The sequence below is a fragment of the Miniopterus schreibersii genome, assembly GCF_964146895.1.
Source record: "Miniopterus schreibersii genome assembly, chromosome: 6".
Classification (NCBI taxonomy): Eukaryota; Metazoa; Chordata; class Mammalia; order Chiroptera; family Miniopteridae; genus Miniopterus; species Miniopterus schreibersii.
The window spans coordinates 79,762,763-79,788,544 of record NC_138107.1 but is presented as its reverse complement, the minus strand read 5'-3'; the positions used below and the strand labels follow the sequence as shown (position 1 = coordinate 79,788,544).

Here is a 25,782-nt window from a genome sequence, read left to right as displayed (position 1 = left end):
AAAACGAATTAAAAATTCATCGAGGCATACAATAGTTTGTTTTGCCTCCTGTGGCTGACACTTGAAAAGCGGCATCAGAAGTCTAACAAGGTCACACTTGGTTCCCGAGTGTGGGCCATGGAATCTGGAATGGGGAGGCTATAGTGAAAGTGTAGTGTCACACAATTTCCCCATAAACCAAAGGGGATTCTACTCACAGAAGCTTGCAGAGCTGCAGGACAGCCCAAAAGCCTCAGCTGCTTCAGCAATACTTGGCACTTTGAGCCTATCATTATAGTTGTTTTTCCCCACTGACTCACCAACCAATGCAAACAGTTACCAGCTAAGAATCTCTATTAAAAAGTAGTTCAGCAGCGCAATGACTTGAAGGGAAATTAGACAACATGGAGACTGTTCCAAGGCATATATCAATCAAAATTATAACTGGCTTAGGGAATTTGAATATATGGGCACACAAGCTAAAACAAACTAAAGATGACCTATAAAAGCATGGAGTACACATTCTGATTAAGTTATTTACATAATTTATAAGTGAGTGCTTTAAAAATAATTATGGTATTTTTACTAATTTTTAAAGTATTTGCACATGTGTTTTCTCAGTTCTGAAGATACTAAAAGATATAAAACCATTTTAACTAGTAGTATTTCATGTTATTGAAATCATGGGCCTCTTTGAGGGTCTGATGAAAACTGGATCCTCTTGTTGAAAAAAGAAGTATATTGTAAGCCTTAGGTACAACTAGGTTCAAATTAACATGTTTCATTTTTATAATGAAGGGAATTATTATATATGTCCTTCTTAAAACATGTTATCACACATTCTACGGTTAATTCATGTTCCCTAAATACCAGTGATCCTATAGGCTTCTATTGAGTTGTTTTTCCTATGTTGAGGAATGGAGCCCTTTACTAACAACAGCAGACGATTCTATGCCTACTCACTCATAATCACATGCTTTCTGTCAGCGTAACTGATGTAAGACTATGATTTGAAAACACTAAAAATAGTATGGTGAAACTGACCAATACCTAAGTTTGTATTAGGCATAAAAAGATAGTCAAGGAATCTAGAGAAAAGTGGGAGGATGAGATGGGTGAGCAAATAAATGCAAAGGAGAAAAATCTAGTTATTTCTAAGACAAAGATGGGTGAAATCATCCTTACACAGTCATATTTATTCAATTAAAGGCAACAGAAATTTCTGAAACTAAAAAAAATGTGTTTAAAAAGAAACCATGTTTCATATTTATTACATAAAATATTATTTTTATCTTTATTGAAATCTCAGTTGTCCCTATTGTGGTATATCAGGGAGCTGTTTTCAAGCTGTACCTAAAGCAAAAGAAATGTGTGAATATATTAACTCTGCTTTCCTAATGGACTAAGTGCATAGAAAGTGCTATAGAAAAAGAAATGTTTCCCAACTTATTATCAACCAAAAATAATGATTCTTCATATGAGAGCTACTGTAATACAAAAAACTAGTAATTTATTTTTAAAATATTAAATTCTTATAAAGTAAATTTAGAAATTGTAGAGTTCAAATTAAGTTTTCAGATGGGTAAATGTGATATAACAACTTTTAATAGAACTCAATCTAAAGTTGCACAAATCTTAATCTTAAACTAACTTTTGTTTAGATATAAAGTATGAGAAGGCTGAGGAAATGTATTATTTTGTTTTGTTTGATTTTACACTTATCTTTCCTAATTTACTGGTGGATTTTAAAGGCTATTAATCCTTTGACATCTTAGTCATTTTAAGCTTGATTTCTGATGAAAATCTAGTTTACAGTAATTTAAAATTTTCTGATTTCCTTGTCTTCCCATTAAAGGGAGTTTACTATGGATTTTTATTTATTTTACTTACCTAAGTCGGGCTTTAGGTCAGTAGGCAAGCTTAACTTCCTTGACATCTTTGCTGAAAAATAAAATGCATTTTTAAACTTCTGAGCAATCTTTGATACTTATTAATATCAACTGCTCTTGAAGATAGAAGCAAATGTTTTCTACTAAATCTAGATGCTAAGATAACTGAAATGATTAATAATATTATGGGTGGAAAGTAAATCTTATTTTCAACTTTTTAAAAAGTATGTACTTACTTGCTGTAATATCTTTTCATGGTTGAAGCTCTTACTTCAACAAGGAAGCCTTTTATATTCTGTTTATTATTTCTCAGGCTCAAAGGAAAGAATTAGGCTTTTCTAAGAGAAGCAAGGTCATTTCTCAGAAGAAGGGTGTTGCAGATAAGGACAATAGAGGTATAAGACTGAGTTTGGGTAAGTGATATAAAATTGTTCCATTTCATCTTCACAGCTACTGAATTCATTATTTTTAAGTTAATCTCTAGAATATAGGACAAATCTATATCTACAATCAAATTAAGGTATTTGATTACATTATAAAAATATTTGGCTCACCCATTTCTTGATATGTGAACACCTCTAATTACATTCCAGTGAAAAACAATCCCAAAAAAGCCATGCTCAGTCTAAAATTACAGTATTTACAAAAATGTAGACTATAGATATTTTTATTTCTACTTAGTATTAGAGTAATAAAAAAGTCTGTGTATAAACTTATTGGAATTCACTTTCCATCCTTAAAATCAGTTATTGCCTTAATCTAGGAAGTGATTTAAAGTTAGGAGTTGTTTAACTATATCTATTATGTTAGTGCCAGTGCATGCGAAACAGAATAGTGATTCCTATGTGAAATTTTAAAAAAGCATTTGTTTGTTAATACATGAATGTGCATATCACGTTAAATTTTGGACTGTTAGGAGATATTTAAAGCACAGACCCTGCTAGTCCAAAAGGGCGCCATGTAAACAAAGAGAAATCCAGTCATAGTACATAACTTCCACATCTAAAAAAATGACAAATCCAGTGTTAGGAAAGAGCTGTCAGGCAAACTGGGAAAGGATGGGGGGAAATCATTTTCACCTCTAAGGTTCATTAATCTAATTAGCATCCTTTAAAAAACAATGCGTCAAATATATGAATCAGTCTTTTCCCATATTCACTCTGACTTAATCTCATTTAAAAAATAAAGTGCAATATAAAACTAAAACAGCCAAACAAAATCTATGGTTACTTGACCCCATATAAATGGTTGCTATTGTATTTAATATCCAATTCCATTAAAATTAGAAGACATTATACCCCCAAATCATGTTCTAAAATGCAATATTAAGATTTTGAAAGAATTCCAAGGTTTTCACCAAATATCATAGGTACAATGTACATGTTATGTGAAGTAGAAAAATAAGCCTGGTAGTCTAAAGATGCTCTTGTTAGGATCAGATGATGTGGGTGCCTCTCTGGGCCCCACCCTGCTGATTTGATCAAGTTATTGTAAGTCTCTGGGACCAGTGCTCATCAAGCTAGAATGTGCACATCAATTGGCTGGGGATATCATTAAGTCAGATTCTGATGCTGTACTCCTGGGCTAGGGCCTGGGATTCTGCACTTCTAACAAACTCCCAGAAGATGCTGATGATGCTGGTTTGTGAACCACACTTAGAGCAGCAAGGTCCCTCAACTAAAAGCACCTTCAGGATAGGAACCAAGACTAATTCACTAACCCAGTATGTGTATATATTAAGTCCCCAACAAACATTTCTTGAACAAACTTCAATAACTAGTTTATAAAATGTGGAAGTGTTAAGTAGAGTGATTGGGACTAGATTTGGAATCAGAACAAATCTGAGTTTGAATCTACTTCAACCACCTAGTAGGTATGTGACCTTAGGCCAATCAGTTGGCCTCTCTAAACTTTAAATTTCCTCATTTGTAAAATGAGGACAGATAATAAGGCCAATTTTATAGTTGTGAGGATTATATAAGATAATGAAAGCAAAGCATTGAGCATATCTGATATATAGTATGGATTTGATGTTAGTTATTAAATAATAAGCAAATGAAGTACATTTTTTCATAAACTATAAAATACAGATGAGCAATTCATATACCTGTAAATAACCCAGTGTTACTTTATTCTAATTCTACGGTAGTATTCCAAGTAACTAAGTGTATCTCTTAATCTACATTAGGATTTCTACTAGAAATTCTTTCATATAACTTCACAAATATTTTAAAAAATTAAGCTAAACCTTCTCATTAAAGTTTTTTGTTTTGTCTAGCATCACTTGGGTTCTCTAACATGTAGAAAATGGAATAAACTAACAGGCTTTCAAGTACTTCTTCAGTTGGTCTAATTTATAGAGAGGTTAAGACTACACATAAAAATGACTAGGTAGATTTTCTGAATATAGTAACTTTGCTATAAATGTCACAAAATGATTTAACTACAAAGTATATTATTTCCTCATAAAACACTTTGCAACTGGAAACCCACAACCTGACCACAATTATAACATTCAATTAAAAGACAGATATTTAAGCCACGGTGCTGTTATATTTGGATATAATTTTAAGCAATCTCCTTGAATAGAGAACTTGAAATGACAAACGTTAAAAGATTAACATGTATTATTTTGTGTTAATTGTAGCTGTTCATTAATATTATAAAAATAGATACAGAACTATGAGTTTTGAGGGGCAGAGGGAAACTTATTCATCTATTAAATACTCATTGGCCACATGCCAGTCATTTGTCAGACAGCAGGGATTTCCTGCCCTCTAGGAGCTCACAGTCCATTGGAGGAATCAATTCCAAAGCAACATAACAAATACTACCAAGAGAGGCAAGCACAATGTACTAATTTATACCTATCTCAGGCTGGAATATTTATCTAAGACTGTGGGTTATGAAGACAAAGCAAGCAAGAAATAGTTTAGACTTTCTACATTTTTACAAAACAGTATGTTCACCCAACATTTTTGTTGAAGATATTTTTCTTTTGATATAAAATATACATACAAATCTAAATGTATATTCACTGAGTTTTGACAATGTATATACCCATGTAATTAAAAACCTTAGCAGGATGTAGAACTTTATCATCACCCCAGAAAGATCACACATCTTCCTCCCCAACCACTTTTTGCCCTCATTCCCAGAAACAACTGTTCTCATGCAATGCTTTTTCCACCATTGATCAGTTTGCCTATTCTAGCACTTCACATACATGAAATCATGGTATAAACTCTTGTGTAAGACTTCTTTCACTCAGGATGTTAATTTTTCCAAAATATTTTAAAGCTTAAATTCATTTTTCAATGCACAGAATGAGACTTTTTTGGTGAAAAAATAAGTCTAATTAATAGACTCACAGGCAGTATTGGATTAACATTTTCTTACTGCTGTTCCACAATCATGCATTCCATCTTTAAGCTTTTTTGAATTATGTGTTCTTTACAGAAAACTTGGAAAATACAGAGAAACAGAAAATAAAGTCTTCATGAATGCCCATAATCAAGAAGTAACATTTTTGCATATTTCTTGCCAGTTGCTTTTTAAAATCCACTTTTATTTATACAATTGAGATGAACTGTAATATACAAATACTTCACAAACTTTTGTTTAGCTAAAAACAAAGAAAAACAAACATCCAATAAAATCTAGCAATATATGAAAGGGAGAACTCACAACTATATCCCCTCAAAACTTAAGTTGTTCCATATTTTTATCATATCAAGTGTAGCTGAGAAATCTGAAGCCAGATTATCGCCCACCTTTGAATGTAACATCTATTTTTCATGGATGCTTATGGGGAGGGGAGGAAGAGTTTAAATCCTTGGCATTTCACACTGTATAATTTGTATTTATCTGTCTTCAGGTTCCATAACCCTTTCTTCACTATTTTCATCCAGTGAATTTATCATTACAGATATTAAATTTTTCAGTACTTTTTCATTTTATTCATTGTAAAGTTTCCATGTTCTCTGCTGTGATGGTCTATGTTTAGTCATTATGACTTTTTTTTTTCTTTCAGTACTTGAACATATTATAGCAGCTGCTTTAAAATCCTTGACTGCTAATTTCAACATTTAATTCATCTTAAGGTCTGTTTTTACTAATTGATTTTTAAATTCTTGATAATGGGTCATAAATTTCTACTTTTTATTGTGAATCGTTATTTCACATGCCTAGGAACTTTTGACTAAATGTTGGACATAGTTAAAGGGAGTCTGGACTACACTGTCAACCTTAATAGGTGTTTTGTTGTGCCATGCAATTTAATTACCGGATCCTCTTGGTTTTATCAGGCTTGGTTTTTTTGTTAGGAGGGTCTATTTCAGGTTAAATTTAGTTCTAAGGTAGAGCTTTAATGCTAAGAGCTATCCTTACTCTTAAGTAGAGGCCTTTTTGGGATAACAACAGAAAAACTGAAGTGCTCAGCAAGGTCTAATGGCAACAACTCTTAGCACTACAGAATGACCACTAGTATTACAGGTCAGCTGTCAGCCTCAAAGCAGGTGGCTGCCAACAGGCCTTGTGGAATCTTGCAGCTCAGCTCTGAGGCAAGGACCTGCACTGAATCCCCACACAGACTTCCAGGAATTCTCCTGAGTAGATCCTAACTCTCTAGAAACCATCACCTTAGCAGCCCAGAACTTCAATCTCTACCTGTTTAGCTTAATGAAAATTGCCAACTCCACTTGGGTTCTACCCACCCTGCACTACAGAAAAGTATCTTGTGGCAGAAAGCTGGGGAAGACTGTGGGGCTCACCTCATACTTTTCCTTTCTCTCAAGGATGACAGTCTAGGACTGTCTGTTGCTCAGTGCCTGGAAAGAAGAGCCTCATGTATTCTGACTAGTTTTATGGTGGGAGGCTAAGGTGCAAACCTAAGGTCGAAAGTCGAAATTCAGGCTCAATGTTTATCTTTCAATTTTTGTGACTACTTCTGGGGAATATACTTGTTTTCAGGTCTGTTGAGTCAACCTCCTTGAGGGCAGATCCACCTCTAGAGAAGCTCTAGTCAGTCCTCTCGGCTTATGTCCTGTAATTTGGTATAATTTTATGATGAAGTGGTTGCAGACTTTATCCAGCAATCTTCTGATGCTCATATTTTTTTACTTCTCAGGAGTCTCAGAAGCACGTGCCAACCCAGCTTCCTTGTCAGCTGAGTTCACTGTACTTGTAAAGAGGCTTCTGCTCATGCTGTGAAGTTATTCGAATTCCATCCAGGCTTTCAAACTGAAGACACAGGACTTAAAAGAGTTCTTGGAAGACAAATAGTCTTTTGTTCCCCCTCTTCTTCAACTGTATTCTTTAACTCCTGTCCCTTGCACTCAGAATCTTCCTAGCTGTAAAATCCTTTGTCAATAGAACAAACTCTTTCTCTCTTTTTCTATGTCTTTGTCCACAGCAGAAACAAAGGGAATGACAGTAAAAAAGCTTCTTCGATCTGAGGAAAACAGATAATCAGGGAGATATCTCAGAAGGCTGTTAACCTGAGTCTGTGCTCTCTCTTCTTCTAACCTGAATGAGGACATCAAGCTGGATGGCTGAGTAAGCAGTAATGAGCTGCATTTGCTTGGCAGAAACAAAGAAATTCTATCTGATCACAACAGTCATGTCTGCAGCAGTAGTTTCAAAACCAAGGAAAAATGCATGATTTTCAAGAGAAGCGAATGCAAGGCAAGAGGATTGCTTGGACCATTATACCACAGACAACAGTTTCGTCATGATTATTTTTAGTTCTTTGCAACTGTAGAAATCTTTGCAAGTTCCTCAATCATGGAGATTCTTATTGTTTCTTTGAAATTAAACAGATGCTTTGTAATTTTCTTTTAGTTTTTCTACCCCTTGTTCTACATCCTATTTTTCTAAGGAAGGTTTTTTTAAAAGAAAACAGAATCATAACTTCTGCTTTTAAGAATGTGACTTTTATAGTCAATGGCATTCCAACTCTAAAAAGTAAAAGGACTTACTATGACAGTATGAAGAAGAGGCCAAAAATTAGAATAAAGTGACAATATCACTTTTCTCACCACATACAGAGACCTTCATGCTGCGAAGTCATTCAAATTCCAGCCAGGAGTAATACTACTCCTGTCAAGGATAATGTTGAAATATATATTAAATGAAACAATCAGAATAGTAAAAAGACTAAAAATCAGCTTATAGGATAGAGTAAATATCCAAGGGGACAAAGTGGGACCAGAAAGGGGACTCTCTTATCAATTATCACACATTATTTTAATAGCTATTCAAATTTTATGTAAATATTATTAGTTCAATATATCTAAATTCCATTAGTTTGGGAACAAAATTTATCTTGCAAAATACTTGTACCTATGTATGTGTCTAGCATTTATGTGTGTTCATTAAACATGGTGATGAATGAATAAATAAATAAAAACTGTCACTGGAATTTTACCTCTATAGAAAAATGCTAAATTTCTTCATAAATGAAATGAAGAGAAAAAGAGGGCATATTAAATACAAGCCTACCAATCATAAAGATCAGTTTTGAAAATGCAGAGCATATATCTATTACCTCAAATATAGGAAAATCTTTAAAGGGATACTAATTCCTTACATGGCAAATATTTGACAATAACAAGTTCTTTTAATTCTTGAATTTCTAGAGCTTTTGTCTCCGTTATACTTCCTAACTTCTATATCCTTTCCATAAATTCACAGAACTTAATGTCTAGGATATCACCATCATTAACTCTGCAACACCTCAAAGTTCATTTTCTATAGAATAAATGATATTGCATAAACTTAACGTAAGTATTATGGGCTGAATATTTCCCCCAAAATTCATGTTGAAGCTGTAATCTCCAACACCTCAGAATGTGACCTTATTGGGAGATTGGGCCTTTAAAGGGGTGATTAAGTTGAAATGAGGCATTAGGGGTGGGCTCTAATCCAATCTAACTGGTCCTTGTAAGCAGAGGAAATCTGGACAGAAACACCAGGGGTGCACCTATATAAAAACAGACTATGTGAGCACACAGTGAGGAGGCAGCCATCTGCAAGCAAGGAGAAAGGCCTCAGAAGAAACCAAAACAGTTGACACCTTGATCCTGAACTTCTAGCCTCCAGAACTATTCTAGAGAAACTAAATTTCTGTTGTTTAAGCAACCTGGTACGTATTATTTTTGTTATGGCAGCTCTAGCAAACTAATGGCAGAATGTAAATTGCCACATTGTTCTGCTCAAACAATAGTTGACAAAGAAATTATTTCAATAATATGACTTTAACCTGGACTAATTTTCTTTATGTTAGAAAACAAATAGCAAGTTATTTTTAGAAAGATCATTGTACATACTCCTAATGTAAGAAAAAGATGATTCTATAGAGCGATAAACATATAGTTAAGTGCTGGGATAAAAAACACTTTGTTGAGCAGATTTTATTATGATATTTTCAGAAAATACATCAGAGATATAATTAAAATTTGAAAACAAAATATGCCATACTCTTCAGATTTTAGTCATCCAGAAAAAGAAAAAGAATTCATTAGAGGAACTCAGATTTGTATAATGCTTTTAAAGAATCTGTCTGTGAAATTTAGTTCTTGACCAATTAAGGTTAAGTAATAATCTTTCAAAGTAGAAAATATTGGGGTTACCTGTAAAATGGCATTACTGCATAACTGACTCATATTCTCTTTCAAGATGAGCTTCTACTCTTTCACTGACCATATTATGGATTAAATATAAAGATGAACTTCTATAGATGTAACAGCCACATTTTACGTTAAATATTGGGGAATATAAAGTAGAAATGTCAGTACTAATGTGAGTTTTAAAATGAATTGGAATAATTTTATAACATAAAATTCTAAGTTAATTTGATACATACCTTTCATTCATATAGCAAACTCCAAATAGGCTTCTAAGAATTTATTTTTCAACTTTTAAATATAAAAGAATTGAGAAGACTGCACGAGAGAGAGAGACTCCATGAGTGTGGAGACATGCTATAGTAAAACAACTGTTAAGAGTCCTGGATTCTGGTCCTGACTAAGTCATTACTATGGGGCATTACTTTGGATAAGCCACTTAACTTCTTTGAGACTCAGTTTCTTTCATAAAAAATAAAGGGGCTTGAGCTGCTTTAATATTGTAGTATTAATGAGTTAGTGGTTTAGAATATAATGACAAAGAACAGGTTTGTGTTAGAACACTTTAATTTAAAAAAGTAATCATTGGGACTCATATATAAAACTAATAAAAATAGCACTTGGACTATAATGAACATTACCTTCATTTAAATGAAATTAAAAAATTACTTCAATTTTTGCTAAGAAAGAAAATCCATTATTACCCAATTAACTGCTAACTCGGAATCTGAAGATGAAAAGGGCCTTGGAGGTCTGATCCGGCCTATATTAACAAGTGTTGTATGAAACATGTCTAGTATAGTATCTAGCACCTAAGAGGTGGTCATTAAATAGAGCTATTATTTCTATTTATTTTATCACAGCACTCAAGTAACTATACTTCTGAATCTTTATTCTTTAATTGCTAGTATTATTTCCCCCTCATAGCATCATGTAATCAATCTGGTAATCATTCCTTCTATGTGAAAATTAGCAATAAAATTAGACATGAGTAGGGCTGAAGCCTACAGAATCCAGCTAGAAAAATAGAATCATAGTGAAATAGAACTAATAAGTTTTAGGAAAGGTTAATCATGTAGTGTCAAAGTCTAGCAAACAATGCTAGCATCTAGACCATATTTTATTCATAGGGATATCATGATAAATTTGATCAATGCTTTAACAAAGATAAATATTTTAGGGCTATTTTTATATATTTTTAAATAACAAAAAGCTTTATAAAATTTTATACTTTCAAAGTTTTATAAAACTTAAATAATGAGCAAATAAAAAATTGGTAACAAATCTTATTTTCTAAATGATTTACAAAAACTGTTCTAACACTACAGGAATGTTATTGGTTTTGGAAATGTTGATCTTTAAAATTTTACCAACAAAAATTAATCATAAGGTATGAACAGGCAAAACAAATCACTATATATGTATTACATGCATGTACTTTTCTTTAGGAATGCAGCAAATGCATTATATTCTGCTATATTTTTGCTGTTCAAGTCACAATACTAAAGTTATGTCTTCTTAGGCTGCTGCTCTTACACATGAACAACAAAGTCATTGTCAGTATCATTTACCTGAGTTAGCTCTCAGTCAGGAAACAAACAATAAAGCTAGGCTGTGGGCAGATGGGTTAGGGGACTGTACTGCACAGTTTGCTCCAGTTGCTTTCCCTGGAGTCTGGTCTCTGAGGAAGGCAGACTTCCAGGCACTGTATCTTATGTGTGGGTGATGGGTACCAAGATGGCATCCATGATCTGGTGATAGGACTGAACCTAATACAAACCATCTTTTTCCCAGGTTACTGTGCAGACAGAACAGGATCATAACCAGAATATCTAGCTGCAAATCACATAACAGATTTGCATTTTAATCCTTACAGCCTTCAATAAATTGTCTTAAGAGGTGATGCTGTACAGAGCTGAAGAGGGTACGCAGGAGAGTCAGACTACCGGGTGTAAATGCTGACTAGCTGGGGAGCCAGCAGATGCTTTACTTACACTCTAATTGCAAGTTGCCTCATCTACCAGACAGGGAAATAGCAGCAAGTACCTCGTTGATGTTATAGAGTAAACTGAATTTAAAAAATTATTTATAAAGGGCTGGCACAGTGCCACAGAAATTATAATTGCTAAATATATTTTTAAAAAATTATCATCTCAGCTATCTCAGATGAATGCGGGGCAGTAAAAAAAGGGTTGATTTTTCTTACATGCTTGGGTTATACTGTTAAAGTGAGAATGGCATCCTGCAACCCACTCTGCTCTCCCCACCCTCTCCAGTATGACACCAGCTGCAGTTACTTTCAAAGAGTGGGTGAAACTAAGGGACAAAGTTCTAAGCTAAGACATCCTGTCAGCCTTTCACACAGGTGTTTTTTTTTTACCACTGCCAATCTTGGAGGTTCTAGGCTTAAAATTCTTATGCCTTATTAGGCCACTGCGGAACTACTGCCTAAAGCTGAAGCAATAAATGTTTGTAGATTGAGGAAGAGAGAGGTGACAATTTTATGAGGTTCAGGATACTTCAGAGCAAGCATGAAACTGGATGATAGGAAACAGAGAGTTCAGAATGCCCAAGGAGTCTTAGCACTTTTGACACCCTAAGCTTCATGTAGAAAACACATCTTGACAGAGAGGTCTTCAGGAGATCCTATGAATTTTTTTCCGATGTTTCATTGACATTTTATGTGTTTCTTCAATAACACATCTTATGCTAAGTCTTATTACAAAACTTAACATTAATGTAGGGAGATAAATTGTGTCATTTTTTTTTAAACTACAAAAACTTTACAATCTAAAATAACGCAGTCTCCATTTGAATGAAGAACAAATTTAGAAGTGAGCTTTCCTTCTGAATACCTTGGGATATACCTTGAGATTAAAAAGGCACTGAAAGATTCTAACCAAAGCCAAACAAATTACACATAAAATAGAAGATATAACTGGTTTCTGAAGACAAAAAATAATTACATACAACTGTGTAACAAAGTTTGAAAAGTTGAATAAAATTAAATATATTTAAATATAAATATAGGTATATTTACCCCAATAAATATAACTATAAAAATTGGCATGGCAAAAAGGAAAACTTGCTAATAACATACAAATAAAGCAAGACCATTATCAAAGAACCATCCTTTCAATAATGTTCTCAGTCCTAAGAAATTCAAGCTCATATATTCCATGATACATATTCCATTCAAAATACAGGGAAAAATGGAAGACAGTCATTATATTTAACAGAAAAAATATAACCCCAGAATAAAAAATCAGAAAGAGAAATTATTCCAAAAATTTAATTATGTACAGTTGCTTTCATGCAAAGTAAAATTTCTAGGTAACTAAGTTCTAAAAGTTCTTTGGTAAACTATATGTAGGAAAGTCCTGTCTAACTTTTTACATTATATAACAGTAAATAAGCTCTCAAGTATTATTAGGATAGAATATAGTAGAAAGAAAATTTTTTGAAAAAGTATTATGCTATAATGCTAGTACATAATTAAAGTGATTCACTAAAACCCCACAAATACAAAGAGGTAAATAAGTGATTCTCCATAAATGAAGAGCCCTTTGCCCAACAGTAAATCACCTTATTTAAAAAATGACCAGAGGCGCTAAGTCAACCAACGTTAATATGACTAAACAGGGTTCAACTTACAAAATACAGACAATATGGATACTACTTCTAAGAATTTTTACAATTTAATTTTATTGTATAGTAACTTTATCAGTTGAGAAAAATTAAACCTATTCCAAATGCCTAGAAAGTCATCCAATTTAATACAATTTCAAGGACTATGTAATGGAAATTTTGGGAGAAATAAGTAATACAATAACAATATAATAAAAATTTTGGACTTAAATCAAACATTAAATTTATTCTCTTTTCAAAAAATTATGTTTCTTAAGCCTTTAAAAATTTTCAGAGAATATTCAAATTTTTATGACCAAAAAACTCTAGTTTGATTATGTCCCCAAAGTTTACTTATATATTTTGTCCACCATTTTTAAACTTTGAAAACCTTAGAGTAAGTAATTCATTTCAAAGGATAAGGGTCATAAAAACAAAAGGGTTAATATAAAGTACTCTCTATCACTCATTTTTATTTGGGGGGGGAGGGTGGTCCTAGAAAACTCACATTCACTCAAGGATAGTGCAGATTACAGACTAAAAGAGTCAGTCTTTTGCAGAAGCATTTCCTTGAAATTTAGGGTCTTGATAATATGAGGAAGATGGAATAAAGGTAGGAAAAAATACAAGTAAAACTCTAAAGGACTGAAAATATTTAAAACTTGAGAGTATAAAATTGTACTATCTATTTATGTTGTAAATTGAACCCTGCTTTATTTTAAAGTAGAGCAAAAAGAAAAATTGATAGAACAATTCACACAAGTCAGAGGAAGAACTGCAACCCCAATTTAACGATTTTTAATAATTATTGCCCTGAGTTTAGAACAAAGCCCAAGAGATTGTTTAGCATAGAAATAACAAATTAATATATACAAATGCAATGCATTAGATAATTTTTTGGTATTGAGTTAACATTGCATATAGCAAGAATTAGAAACAAAACAGAAATTTCTATTTCCTACCTATATCACTGGCTACCATCTTGGAAAACTTTCTGCTTTTGGTCTTCACTGAAAATAATATTTTGATATAAAATGTCAAAATCTATTCAACATAAACTAAATTAAACATAATTAAAAGAAATACTTTAAAATAAAGATACTATACCCTTTTCTATAAAATTATTCATTTTTTGTTCATCATCTGAATTGTGTGGTGATGAAGAACCTACACAAATGAAGACAACAGAAGGAACAGGCAGTCAGTCAGTCACAAACACTGAGTTGTCACAGGGAAAAGTACAAATGAAATAATCTGGTAACCTCTACAACAAGTTCCTACATGATTGGCCACAAAGAAATGTCATGTACATAGTTAACAAGAATTCTTATAATACTACAGCAAGAATAGCAATCAGTAGTGCATTATCTTTCATGGTAGACAATCCCTAGTATATTAAATATTAACTTTAATCTAGAATATTTTTATAAGTTACAACCATCGGGCAAAATTTTGGTATATACTCTATGTTAGAGAACAGATAAAAACATATATAAATAGAGGTTAACTGTTTCTGAAAGACAATATAAAAATTCTGGGTATTAGTTAACTGAATAAGGTTTATCTAGTAGAACTAAGAATCCTGTACGAGTACTATCCTGGTAGAATTTATTTTAGAGTTAGCTTTCCAAACACAAACTTCAAAATAATATGCAAGTTATACTATTACCATAAAGACCTTTAAAATACTAAGGATATACTTATAATTTTAGCTATGTTCAAATATTTATTTAAATTTATAAGGAAAGAAATATTAAATTTTATTTCAGCTGTGACTTCTAATATTTTTTTATATTTTAAGAGAGGGAGGGAGAGAGAAAGAGAAACGTCAATGTGAGAGAGAAATATCAATCAGTTGCCTCCCATATATGCTCTGACCGGGAATCAAACCTGCAACCTTTTGGTGTAGGGGACAACTCTCCAACCAACTGAGCCACTCAGACAGGGCTAATACTTTTTATAATTATGATTTTGTCATTTTCTTTAAAAATGTATTTCTAATTTTTCATAGTAACTCTTTAATTTCTAACACATCTTTCATTATGTTGACTTTTATTAGAATTAAACTATCTACTCTTTATAATAGTTAAAATGATACCTCATCCATTAAATTTTTCAATCTCCTCAACTGTAAATAAATCACTCCCCTTCCTTTGAATTCTCATAACATTTTATCTGATGTTAATCTCTTAATACCTGTATTTTAAGTTTACAAACATATGACCTTTCCCCCTGGACTGAACTTCTGAAAAGCTGGCCTCCCAACTGATTTACCATCCCCTCTGCACTTAGTGCAAAGTTTTGCCTGTGGAAATCACTTAGTAACCATTTGCCGAAAGAATAAAGCTTTTCTATTAGAAGCAAATACCTCAAACATAATTGGCAATAAGTAAAAGGGTTTTTCTCTGGTTTTATTTCCTTTTTTATCCCAGTGAAAGTACCGAACCTTAATAAATAACATCAAAATTTGACCTCCACTTGTGTCACAAAACCATACTTGCTTTCTTTGGCCAGGTGGAAAATATCTTTGAGGTGTCTCTTTGCAGACCAAGTAAAACCTGACAACATTGGCAGGACCCAATTACTTCATAATAGTCTTAAAGGATTACTCTTTAAAAACCTAGTAATTTTTGTTAAATAGCATTTATAGATCCTCATAAATCCTATATAAAAAATTCACATAAGTAACATGAGCTCAGTAACATTTTCAGGAATAGAAAAAAACATACTTATTTTTCATATAAATGTAATTCAGATTTAAAGAAGATAATGGTTATAATAAGATGCTATATATTTTAAAATATCACTTTCATCTCTCATACTAACTATAGCCACATAAATGTACAAAATTTATTAATACTTGTTTTATTTCATATATTTGAAAGTAGAGCAGTAGCAAGATAACATATCTAAACATAAGTATAAAATTACATGTTTGGTATTTTCATAATTGTAAATTTAAAAAGTAGATTTATAGATTTTTCCCCCTAACTGAAAATGCCTACCACTGCTTACCATACTTTTGTGATAGCTCATGAAAAAGTTCCAAAACTGTTCTCAGCATGTCCTACTTGAATATATTTACCGAATTCTATGATTAACTAAACATAGAAAATACATACAACTTTTTGTTTTTTCTAGGGTATATGGCAATTCATGAAGGCACTATTTATATCATGGTATGTGTGGCTTTTACAATTTGAAGTAATCTAACAAATGTTTTTATCATTTTAACATAAATACACACACACATGAATTCTGAATGCAGTGCTAAAAAAAAATAAAAAAATCCAACACTACTAAAGTGCTCTAAGGGAAGCAATGTGAGTTTTTCAAAGTAAAGATCAAAAGGAGATGGAAGTAGTAATTTTCAATGTTAATTCAGGATGGTAGAACTAAGTTTATATTTCAGAGAGTCTGATATATTTAAAAATAAATAGGAAAGATAAACTATTTTTGAATATAATTTTGATACTGACTAAACTGCTGGGATCACAAATGTTGATTATGAGATTTAAAACCTTTTCAAAAAAGTTTCTTTTCATTTATATGTATTATTTTGAGTAAATACATTGGTTTTGATAAAAGGCATATAATTTCTATAATACTAATTTCTCTTAGTATTTGAGGAACTCACTTTAGCTTCCAACCCACTGTTACACATTTCCTCTTCTCTCATTGATACAGTTTTCTATTAACTATATTGGTTTTAATAATCTATATTGTATCATTTATCTATTTATTTATCTTACTTATTTCCCATTGCACTGCAGAAATTATTTGAGGCTAGTAATTTAATTACTACTTTCAATGGTTTTAATAACATGATCCCCTTGTGGTCCTTTACATTAACCTCAAACTCACCCCATCCATTTTTCTTTTCTGATCATCCTAAATTAGTAGAATTTGCATGTATTGGTGAGAAGAATGATAATAAATTATTCCTTTATGTCCTTATTAGAATGCTAATAGGAACAAAGACAAAAGTTACAAATGTACAAATAGTAAGACAACTGGCCCACCACAGGTAGCAAAAACTGTTAACTATTTAAAAACAGACAAGCAGTGAAAGACACAAGATGTAACAGTAAGTGTCAAAGAGGAAGGTTTCCAGAATTTTATTCTAGTTCTTATTGTACATCTGAGTACTTATGTATGACTAATGTCTATCTCCTGCTATATAAAACATGTTTCAGGCACAACTGTTGTCTACTAAAGTTAGATTTGTGTTTTGTAAAAGTGACCATTCCTGATGCAGGAACAGATATAACTCTTCAGAGAATGCTTATATCTTTCACAGCATAATCAAGAACTAAACTAAATAAACTAAGATTCTTATATATAAAGATAAGTATTTGTGACTTATCAATGTTATGAGGTCATATAAATTTCTCTGTTAAAACTACACTGTCTTTTCATGTGGACCAAAGAGCACATTACATTTGAAAATGTTAAAGGATGTGTGGATTTCTCTGGTACAAAAAGAGACAATTTGGAGGGTTTTATCTTACGCAGTTTTTATATTTATGTAGTTAGATTTAAATATACTTCTATACTTAACTACAATTACCTTCTGTTGAGTTATTCCAAATTTCTAGATATACATACCTACTGAAAGTTTGGCTTAGGATAAAAAGCAGTCTTAATTTATTTGGCCTGGATCCTATTAAAATACTTTTGATATTATTTAATAAATTAAAAGACAATACGTTTCATGTCCAAATTATTCACTTCAGTTTATAGCCTTATAATACAACTGCATCACATGGCGTTTAGAGAGAGGGAGAAGAACAGGCCAGTACTGAATATGATCAGAGGAAGAGCAGCAATAATTAAAAGGCATTATAGTTCTAAACCCCAAGTTAAGAAATGACTCCAGCACCATGACATGGGAAACAGTTACCATATTATTCACTCAAACTTTACTCCACCAATGCTCAGGCTCAATAGTGTGTGCTAACTACGTGAATGATTCCTGTTCTCAATGCTTTATTAGTCTGATGAGTGAATTTCAATATGAAATTTAAAGATTAAGAAAATTAGAAGGTGGATATATTTTAAGAAATGATTCACTTGTGCAATATCAGGAAAATACAATTTAAAAAAGAAAACAACACGAAACCTTTTACAGTCGTGTATCTCATAAAATGCTAAACTGAAATATTAGAGAGTAAAGTAAAACACACTTCTCAATATTTCCCATCTTTCTGATATAGTAGAACCAACTAAAGGTAAGAATCTAAGGACAATGTCACCTTATGCTAAGAAAATCTTTCCAGCAGAAAGCTGATGAAAATTCCCAGTCAGAATGATTAAATAAATATGGTAGTTAAAATTATGAAGTCAACTTTATTAAAGATTAGCAAAGTTTCAGTCCACTGAAAACATAATAAATTCAGGATCCCCTTAATATTATGGAGACTCAAAAGCTACTAAAAGTTCCTCTAAAATATTAATATATAAATGTTACATAATGACCTATATATAAATAAGGACAACTGCTTTAATATAGCTATAAAATTATATTAGATATTACTCTGATCAAAAAGTAAGAATATAAACAGTCTAGAAATATTCTAATTGTTTACAGTAACCATTAGAGTACAACTGTTAACAATTTTTCATATGTAAATGGACATTATTCAAGGATTAGAGTATTCTTGTACCAAATGATGACAGGCATGCCCAGAGCAAAAACAAGACTAGATAACTAAACCATCTGATCCAACGGTAAAAAGTAAAATAGATTTTCCCTAAAAAAGTACAATCATTAGAAACCTAAGTAAACAGTTATATGACTCTTAATAGGTAACTGTTGTAGATTTTTATCTAGGGCATTTCTTTTCACTTTACGAGAAAATATACAGTTATGATTTTTAAGAATAAATATATGACACCAAAGTTCCTTGTAGTTGTATTTTAAATGCTTATCTATAAAAAGGAATACTGACATGCTATGTTGGGTTTTGTAGAGTTATAATTATTAATGAAATAAAACACAAATTACCAGAAGTCGGAGATTTGCAGCGATCCTCTGGAACTACAGTCCCTTCACTAATATCACACAGACCTGCTAAAAAAAAACACCAAGAACCAATCACACCACAAGTTTACATAAGTGCAGTTTTATCTACCATTTGAAGTAACATTTAATGACTGCATTTAAAAAACAAACAAACAAACAAAAAACCCCAGAAGATTAACAGATACCTGGCATTGACACTATGCTCATTAGTTGAGACAGAAACAGGAAAATTTTGATATTAAAACACTTCAATTTAATACATCAGTCATCAGTTAAACAAATAAGAAACAGAATTTTCAAGAGATAATTTGGTATTCTTCATGAAACATTAAGACATAATGCAAGACTTTAAAATCAGTAATCTGAGGGGCATATGATATAATTATTACTGGATTTCTCCTGAGGAAGAATAAATAGTGGTAATAAGAGTTTGGTGATTGTTAAATCATAGGGACCTCAACTCAAAGTGGTTTTCCCTATGTGTGTCTCAAACACCTCTCTTAAAAATTTTTGAGTAATAATTAAAAATAGATTTTGTACCTCCACATCTGCAATTTTAAAATATTGCCCATTACTTATCTTGCAAGACAACACCTCTTAAAAATTATACCATCACATTTTTTTAAAAACTCTAAAGAAATACTTTCTTTTTACAGATATATGTGAATTATATAAAACTAATCTATCTATAGTATGGCCTAAATTCATAGGAGAAAATGCAGCAAGATATTTTATGCTCTAGACAAGAACTAAAAGACATGGGAAATGCAAAGTAAACAATTAGTATGGATATTAATTTGCTTGGTGATTTAAATGAAAAGAATTCCTGCAAATTCTTTAAAAATTACAAATAAATACACCAAAAGTTTGGCATAGTTGGGCAACAGACAAGGGGCTACACATCTGGGCTTCTGAATAACTTAGGTATCATGTAGACCAGCGATTTTCAACCTTTCATCTCATGGCACACGGAAACTAATTACTAAAATGCAGCACATCAAAAATATTATTTGTTGCTAATCTGACAAAGAGGTATAATTTTGATTCATTCGCAACAGACAGCGATTGTTGTGTCAGTTGTTGTCATTTTTTTATTTGACAATCTAAAGGAAAAGAGGTCAGCGCCCCTGACTAAATAGTTAGGTATTGTATGTTTTAAAAATTCTTGAAGCACACTGGTTGAAAATCACTGATGTAGACATATGTGCATATGTGACCAGTATTTGCTTTTCCATTCCTTTGGTAAAAAGATGATATCACAGTGTCTATAGTCATCAAGAAAACTTTTATAGCAATATTTTCAGAGAACACTGAGTACTGAATTGGGTTTATAAGAAGTGTTTTCTATCTTGAACTATACATTATTTGCCTTCATTGGGTAGAAAGTTTTTGAATGACAATCAGTTTTCTCTTCCCAATTCATAAAATTGGTGTTTCCGGAAAAAAATAGTTTTTATAGTTCTAAAAATGATAGATGCAATTACAGGTATGCATTTAATCTTGGCAAAATATTTGCTTATATAAAGGGTGGCAGGTCTTTGAATAGTAGTGATATATGGTAACAACCTAAGTATCCATCGATGGATGCATGGAAAAAGAAAATGTGGTGTGCACGGGCACACACGTGCTCGTGCACACACACAATGAAATATCACTAAAAGAATGAAATTTTGCCATTTGCAACTACATGGATGGACATCAAAGGCATTATGCTAAATAAAATAAGTTAGATAGAGGAAGACGAAATACCTTATGATCTCACTTATATGTGAACCTAAAAAAACCCCAAAACTAAAACAAAATAAAAAACCCTACAAGCTCATAGATACAGAGAATAGACTGGTGCTTGCCAGAAGTGAGGGGATGTGGAAAATGGGTGAGTGGGATCAAAGGGCACAAACTTCCAGTTATAAAGTAAGTCATCGGGATATAATGTACAGCATGGTGACTACAGTTAATAATACTGTGTTGCATACTTGAAAGTTGCTCAGAGAGGTAAATTTTTAAAGTTTACATCAAAAGAAAAAAAAAAATTTTGTAACTACAAGATGACTGATGTTATCTAGAGTTACTATGGCAATAATTTCACAATGTATACCAATATTGAATCATTATGTTGTAAACATAATATGTCACTTATACCTCAATTAAAAAATTAATAGTAGTGATAATATAGTGATAATGGCCTAGTACTTAAAAAGATAATAAATTTTGCCCTGGCCAGTGTGGCTCAGTTGGTTGGGCATCACCCCACGCACTGAAAGGCTGCTAATTCGATTCCTAGTCAGGGCACATGCCCGGGTTGCGGGCTCCATTCCCAGATAGGGGTGTGCAGGAGGCAGCCAATCAATGTTCCTCTCCCCGCCCCCCACCTAAAAATCAATAAAAACATATTTTAATAAAAGAAAACATTGTACATATTTTAGTCAATAGTTCAATTAAATTTTAATACAGCTATAAAACATTTAAACTTAAATGGTCAAGTTTTATCTTAAAAAATGATTTCATAAGTGACACCTTATTCTTTATGAACATACATTAGCATCTATGGATAGCAAAAATTTCTCTATTCAAACTGATCTACTAAAAAAGACAGACCAGTTTGATGATATTTGGGCTACACTTCAAGAATATATTATAAAATATACACTTCAGCGAGACTCATTTTTGTACCAATGCAATTAAAAAATTTTTGTACCAATTACTATACATTGAATTTTATTTGATAGGTAAATACTTATATTTTGAAATTAAGAAAAATATTCTATGTTAAGGCATATTTGAAAGTAACTTTATTTAATTTACAATATAATCCTAAATATTTTTAAAGTGAGCATAGTAACAATAAGTGAACATCTGAAACTGATAGAGAAAAGCTCAGATGTTTAGGCACAAGACTAATTCTTCAACACAAAGTGAATCAAAGAAAAACACGAATAATATGGGGTTTACTACAGAGTAAAGTAGAAATTTTTTTTTAAATTACATTGTAAAATTGTTCTTTATCCTTAGATAAATTTAGGTATTTAGTTTCTAGAAATTTTATGTAAACTACAGTGAAGTATTAAGGGAAAAAATGATTTTAGGAGTACTAAAATTTTTCAATAAGTTTGTGGTAAAATTGTTAGAAGCATTTGTCTCCCTCATAAAAATCTTCTTCTCTATCATGACAGTGTTGTAACTTTATAACACTAAATATTAGTTTTTTTTACTTTATAAAGAAACTGGATTGCGATACAAACATTTCAATAGCTGTTTTCACATACATGAGATGAACTTAAGTAATGATATGTTATTTAATAAGCTTTAAAAAAATGGAAAAAAACAATTTTACAGACAAAAACAAATATGCCATGATCTTCCTGACATGGAATAAATAACTTACATAAAAAAGAATGGAGCTTTTTCACAGAGTCAGAATGTAAGCTAGAAAGGCCGCACATGCAAGGGGTCACCATCAGCACACCTTAGTGAAGAAATGAAAAATGGAAGGAAAAAAAGGAGACAAAGATACTAGAATGGTACGGCTGGGACAATTTCTGCTGAAGAGAACACATGATGAAATGATTACACAAACAAAAATGGGGGGAAAAATTCAACCAACAAGATAGTAGGTCTATATGCCATCATATTTTCTTCTCATGAATTGTGACACAGATAGCATTAGCCCATAACATCCTGAGAGCAACTGAGAAATGAATCTCAGAGAGAATTTTAATTCAGAAGGACTGATTTAGTACAGGCCAGAGCCTCCCAATGCGCCACTGTGCGCTGGCATTCTGCAAATGGGTTAAATCTGTCCCAGACAGAGTTCCCTTCAATCCCTGGTACAGCAGGGAAGGTCCTGGGGAGACTGGAGCCTGCAGGCCAGTTACTGCTGGAGGCCTCATTAACATACCCCTATGTACCTAAGACCCAATGCAATTTTCTGTGTGTTCAATGAGGTTAAAGAAAAAGAAGGTGAGGAGTACAGCTAACTATACATGTGTTTCATGATGTATTAGTATTAAAACCTTTAAAATTAAGACTATCGAGAAAATACAGAAGAATGCTATAAAGAGCGTTCTAAAAGGATCTGGGTTTGCACTGACTCAAGGCTATCTGAGAACACTCTATTTTCACAGAACTGAAACTCACATTTGCATATACTTTTTCACATGGAAAATGATTCTTTTTAATGAAACAGTTAAAAAAAATTGTTGGCCTCACAATAAAAGCGGGAAAACTTTGAAGTGTACTTTTGCTCTATAATAATGAGACAAACTTTCCTGTCATCATAATTTAGCTAAAGAAGTCTGATACTGTGTTCTTTCCCAATGTTAGATAAAATCCTAGAACACTGAAAAGAAAAGCAAAATCTAATACAAAACAAACAAAAAAAGAGGATCAATCCTTTTACTAGTTTTTGACAGTTTATATATCAGACTAAATCAGACAAGCTATTTACCTAACTGAAGTACTTATATTCACAGAAGTAACTCAGCACTGGTAGAAACCTTAAAATTCAGTATTTTTTTCTTCTTACCTCCTGAAGGTTGTCGGGATTTACGAGGAGACCGGGGTTCTCTCCGGTAAGGGTCATTGGAGCCATATAACTCAATAGTGCCCAGGTTGAGGAGTACTGCCTTCTGGAGGTAGTCAACGATCGCAATGCCGTTACAATTCCCAAACACCACCCTAGAATAGGAAAAGAGCAAATATTTTAGCCTAAATAATAATTACAAGAAAATGGAGTCTATAAGGCTAAAAAAGAAGAATGATGGGTCTTAGAGAAAATTCTTCTTTAAACAAAAGATTATCACAGACATAAAAATACGGATGACATATGGCTTCTCATGAAACTGTGTAGATCTTTTGCAGATATTAATGATTACAAATCAATATCATTAAAGAAAATTTGACATAGGAGTTGCAACTTGATCAGAGACATAAATCCCTACACTAAGCAATGTGACATCTAGTTTTGAGCCTCTCAGGGGAAGACATTCCCTTCCACTGGGAAAGTAGGGGACTGTATCTTTAGGAAAATTTTGGTAATCAACGATAAATAAATAAATTTTATTCCTTTAAGATCCCTTAAGCCAGGAGTTGAAAACTGAAGTGCATAGAGGGGCTGTATAAGTAAGGAAAACACACAGGTAAGGATGGTGGTGGACTGGATACTGTACTACGACCCATCCAAAGAGAAAAAACTTCAGCTCGGTTCCTGCTGACTTTTGTGAAGCACCAATGGAGACACGGTTCAGATAATCAGATTTTTTTCAGTGGGAACTCTAAATATGGATTTTCACATCAAATAATCTTGGCAAATTTTAAAAATTTTAAAAATTCACAAATTTTAAAAATACACAAATTTTAAAAATACACAAAAAGGGCTGAACAAAATATAGCCATGAACCAAGTGAAGCCTGTGATCAGCTGATTAGCACCTTCCTTTGAAACTTCCTGTTGTTTCTTTTTCTTACTCCCTTTTGGTTTCCTTTATGGTTGTGGGCAATAAAATATTAAAAAGCAGAAGGTTTGTGCCCTTACATTGTGGGACAGCAAATAAAAGACATGAAAGAAAACCACCTCAGTCTACAGCCAGTCTTACTTGAGTAGTAACAGCTATGAGGAGGAAGAAGGATGACCAGGTCCCCAGGGCTAGCATCAAGGAAGGAGACCGTGACCTGCACCTGATAACCAGCCCGGGACTGAACAGTCAGCATATGCTTTCTCTTATACCACAATGCTGACTTTAAAACAAAATAAACATCACAATAAAACGTATGTACAAGTAGCACTATATACCTGAAGTTATGAATTATAAGTACACCTGTACTACAGATGAATACTTCACTAAACTATTACTATGCTTTTACAATCCATACAAGTTAATTTTGGAAGTAGGAAGAATAAATTACATAGCTGTGGTTGACCATTTACAGAATCAGCTTAGTGCACAGTCTTCTGGGTCAATGCTGTTAGACCTCCACGATACCAATTAATACTAGGAATTGAGAGTACATCCAGGAGAGGATATGGTAACTTTAAACATTTACCTCAAATAATTCACTAGTCTGAGAGTCAATTAACTTAATATCAGAAAGCAATATAACCATACTAGAATAACTATTCAGAAGAGAATTATGTTCCAAATAAACACTGAATTTGGTCTGAAAGTAAAGTTATACAATAACTTTTTAAGTGACACTATAATAAAGATCATTTCAATTTTTAAAAATTAAAAAAAATGTATGAAATACTATGAAGAGGCTGAGAAACACATAAATTATACTTACAATCCATAGGAAGAATTGACTGCCAGGCTAGTTATTTGTTGTGGCGGTTCTCCGCCCACCCACACCAACTGAATAACTAGTTCTGCCTGATAACCTGGAGACTGCTTCAGTGGCGAATTTTTAACTCTGTAATAAAGGAAAACATGTTACCTTTATATCTTACTAGCCTATGTAATTACAGGGTCATGCATAAATATACAAAACTCTGTACATGAAATTGCAGTAGATACTTTAAAAAGTAAAAATCAGAATTCTATCCTCTAGAAACACTTAATCTAGTTGGAGATGAAACGTGTAAATGAATATAAAAAAATAAGAAGTCACATGTAAGTTTCACATATTAAGTGGGGGGAGGT

General features: G+C 32.4%; 1 protein-coding gene across 8 annotated transcripts in view; it reads right to left on the bottom strand.

Moving 5' to 3' along the window:
* The window catches only part of STXBP5 (syntaxin binding protein 5), a 132,559-nt gene that overhangs the window by 20,302 nt on the left and 86,475 nt on the right, over nt 1-25,782 (bottom strand). The window contains exons 17-23 of one of the 8 annotated variants that reach the window (XM_081141388.1): nt 25,427-25,552; nt 23,671-23,822; nt 22,531-22,611; nt 19,128-19,193; nt 14,228-14,287; nt 14,083-14,130; nt 1,870-1,920 (exon numbers count right to left, since the gene is read on the bottom strand). In XM_081141388.1, the coding sequence (XP_080997514.1) occupies nt 1,870-1,920; nt 14,083-14,130; nt 14,228-14,287; nt 19,128-19,193; nt 22,531-22,611; nt 23,671-23,822; nt 25,427-25,552 (584 nt within the window). The remainder of the gene's footprint in view (nt 1-1,869; nt 1,921-14,082; nt 14,131-14,227; nt 14,288-19,127; nt 19,194-22,530; nt 22,612-23,670; nt 23,823-25,426; nt 25,553-25,782) is intronic. The other 7 variants (XM_081141381.1, XM_081141382.1, XM_081141383.1 and 4 more) reach the window with 7 other exon arrangements.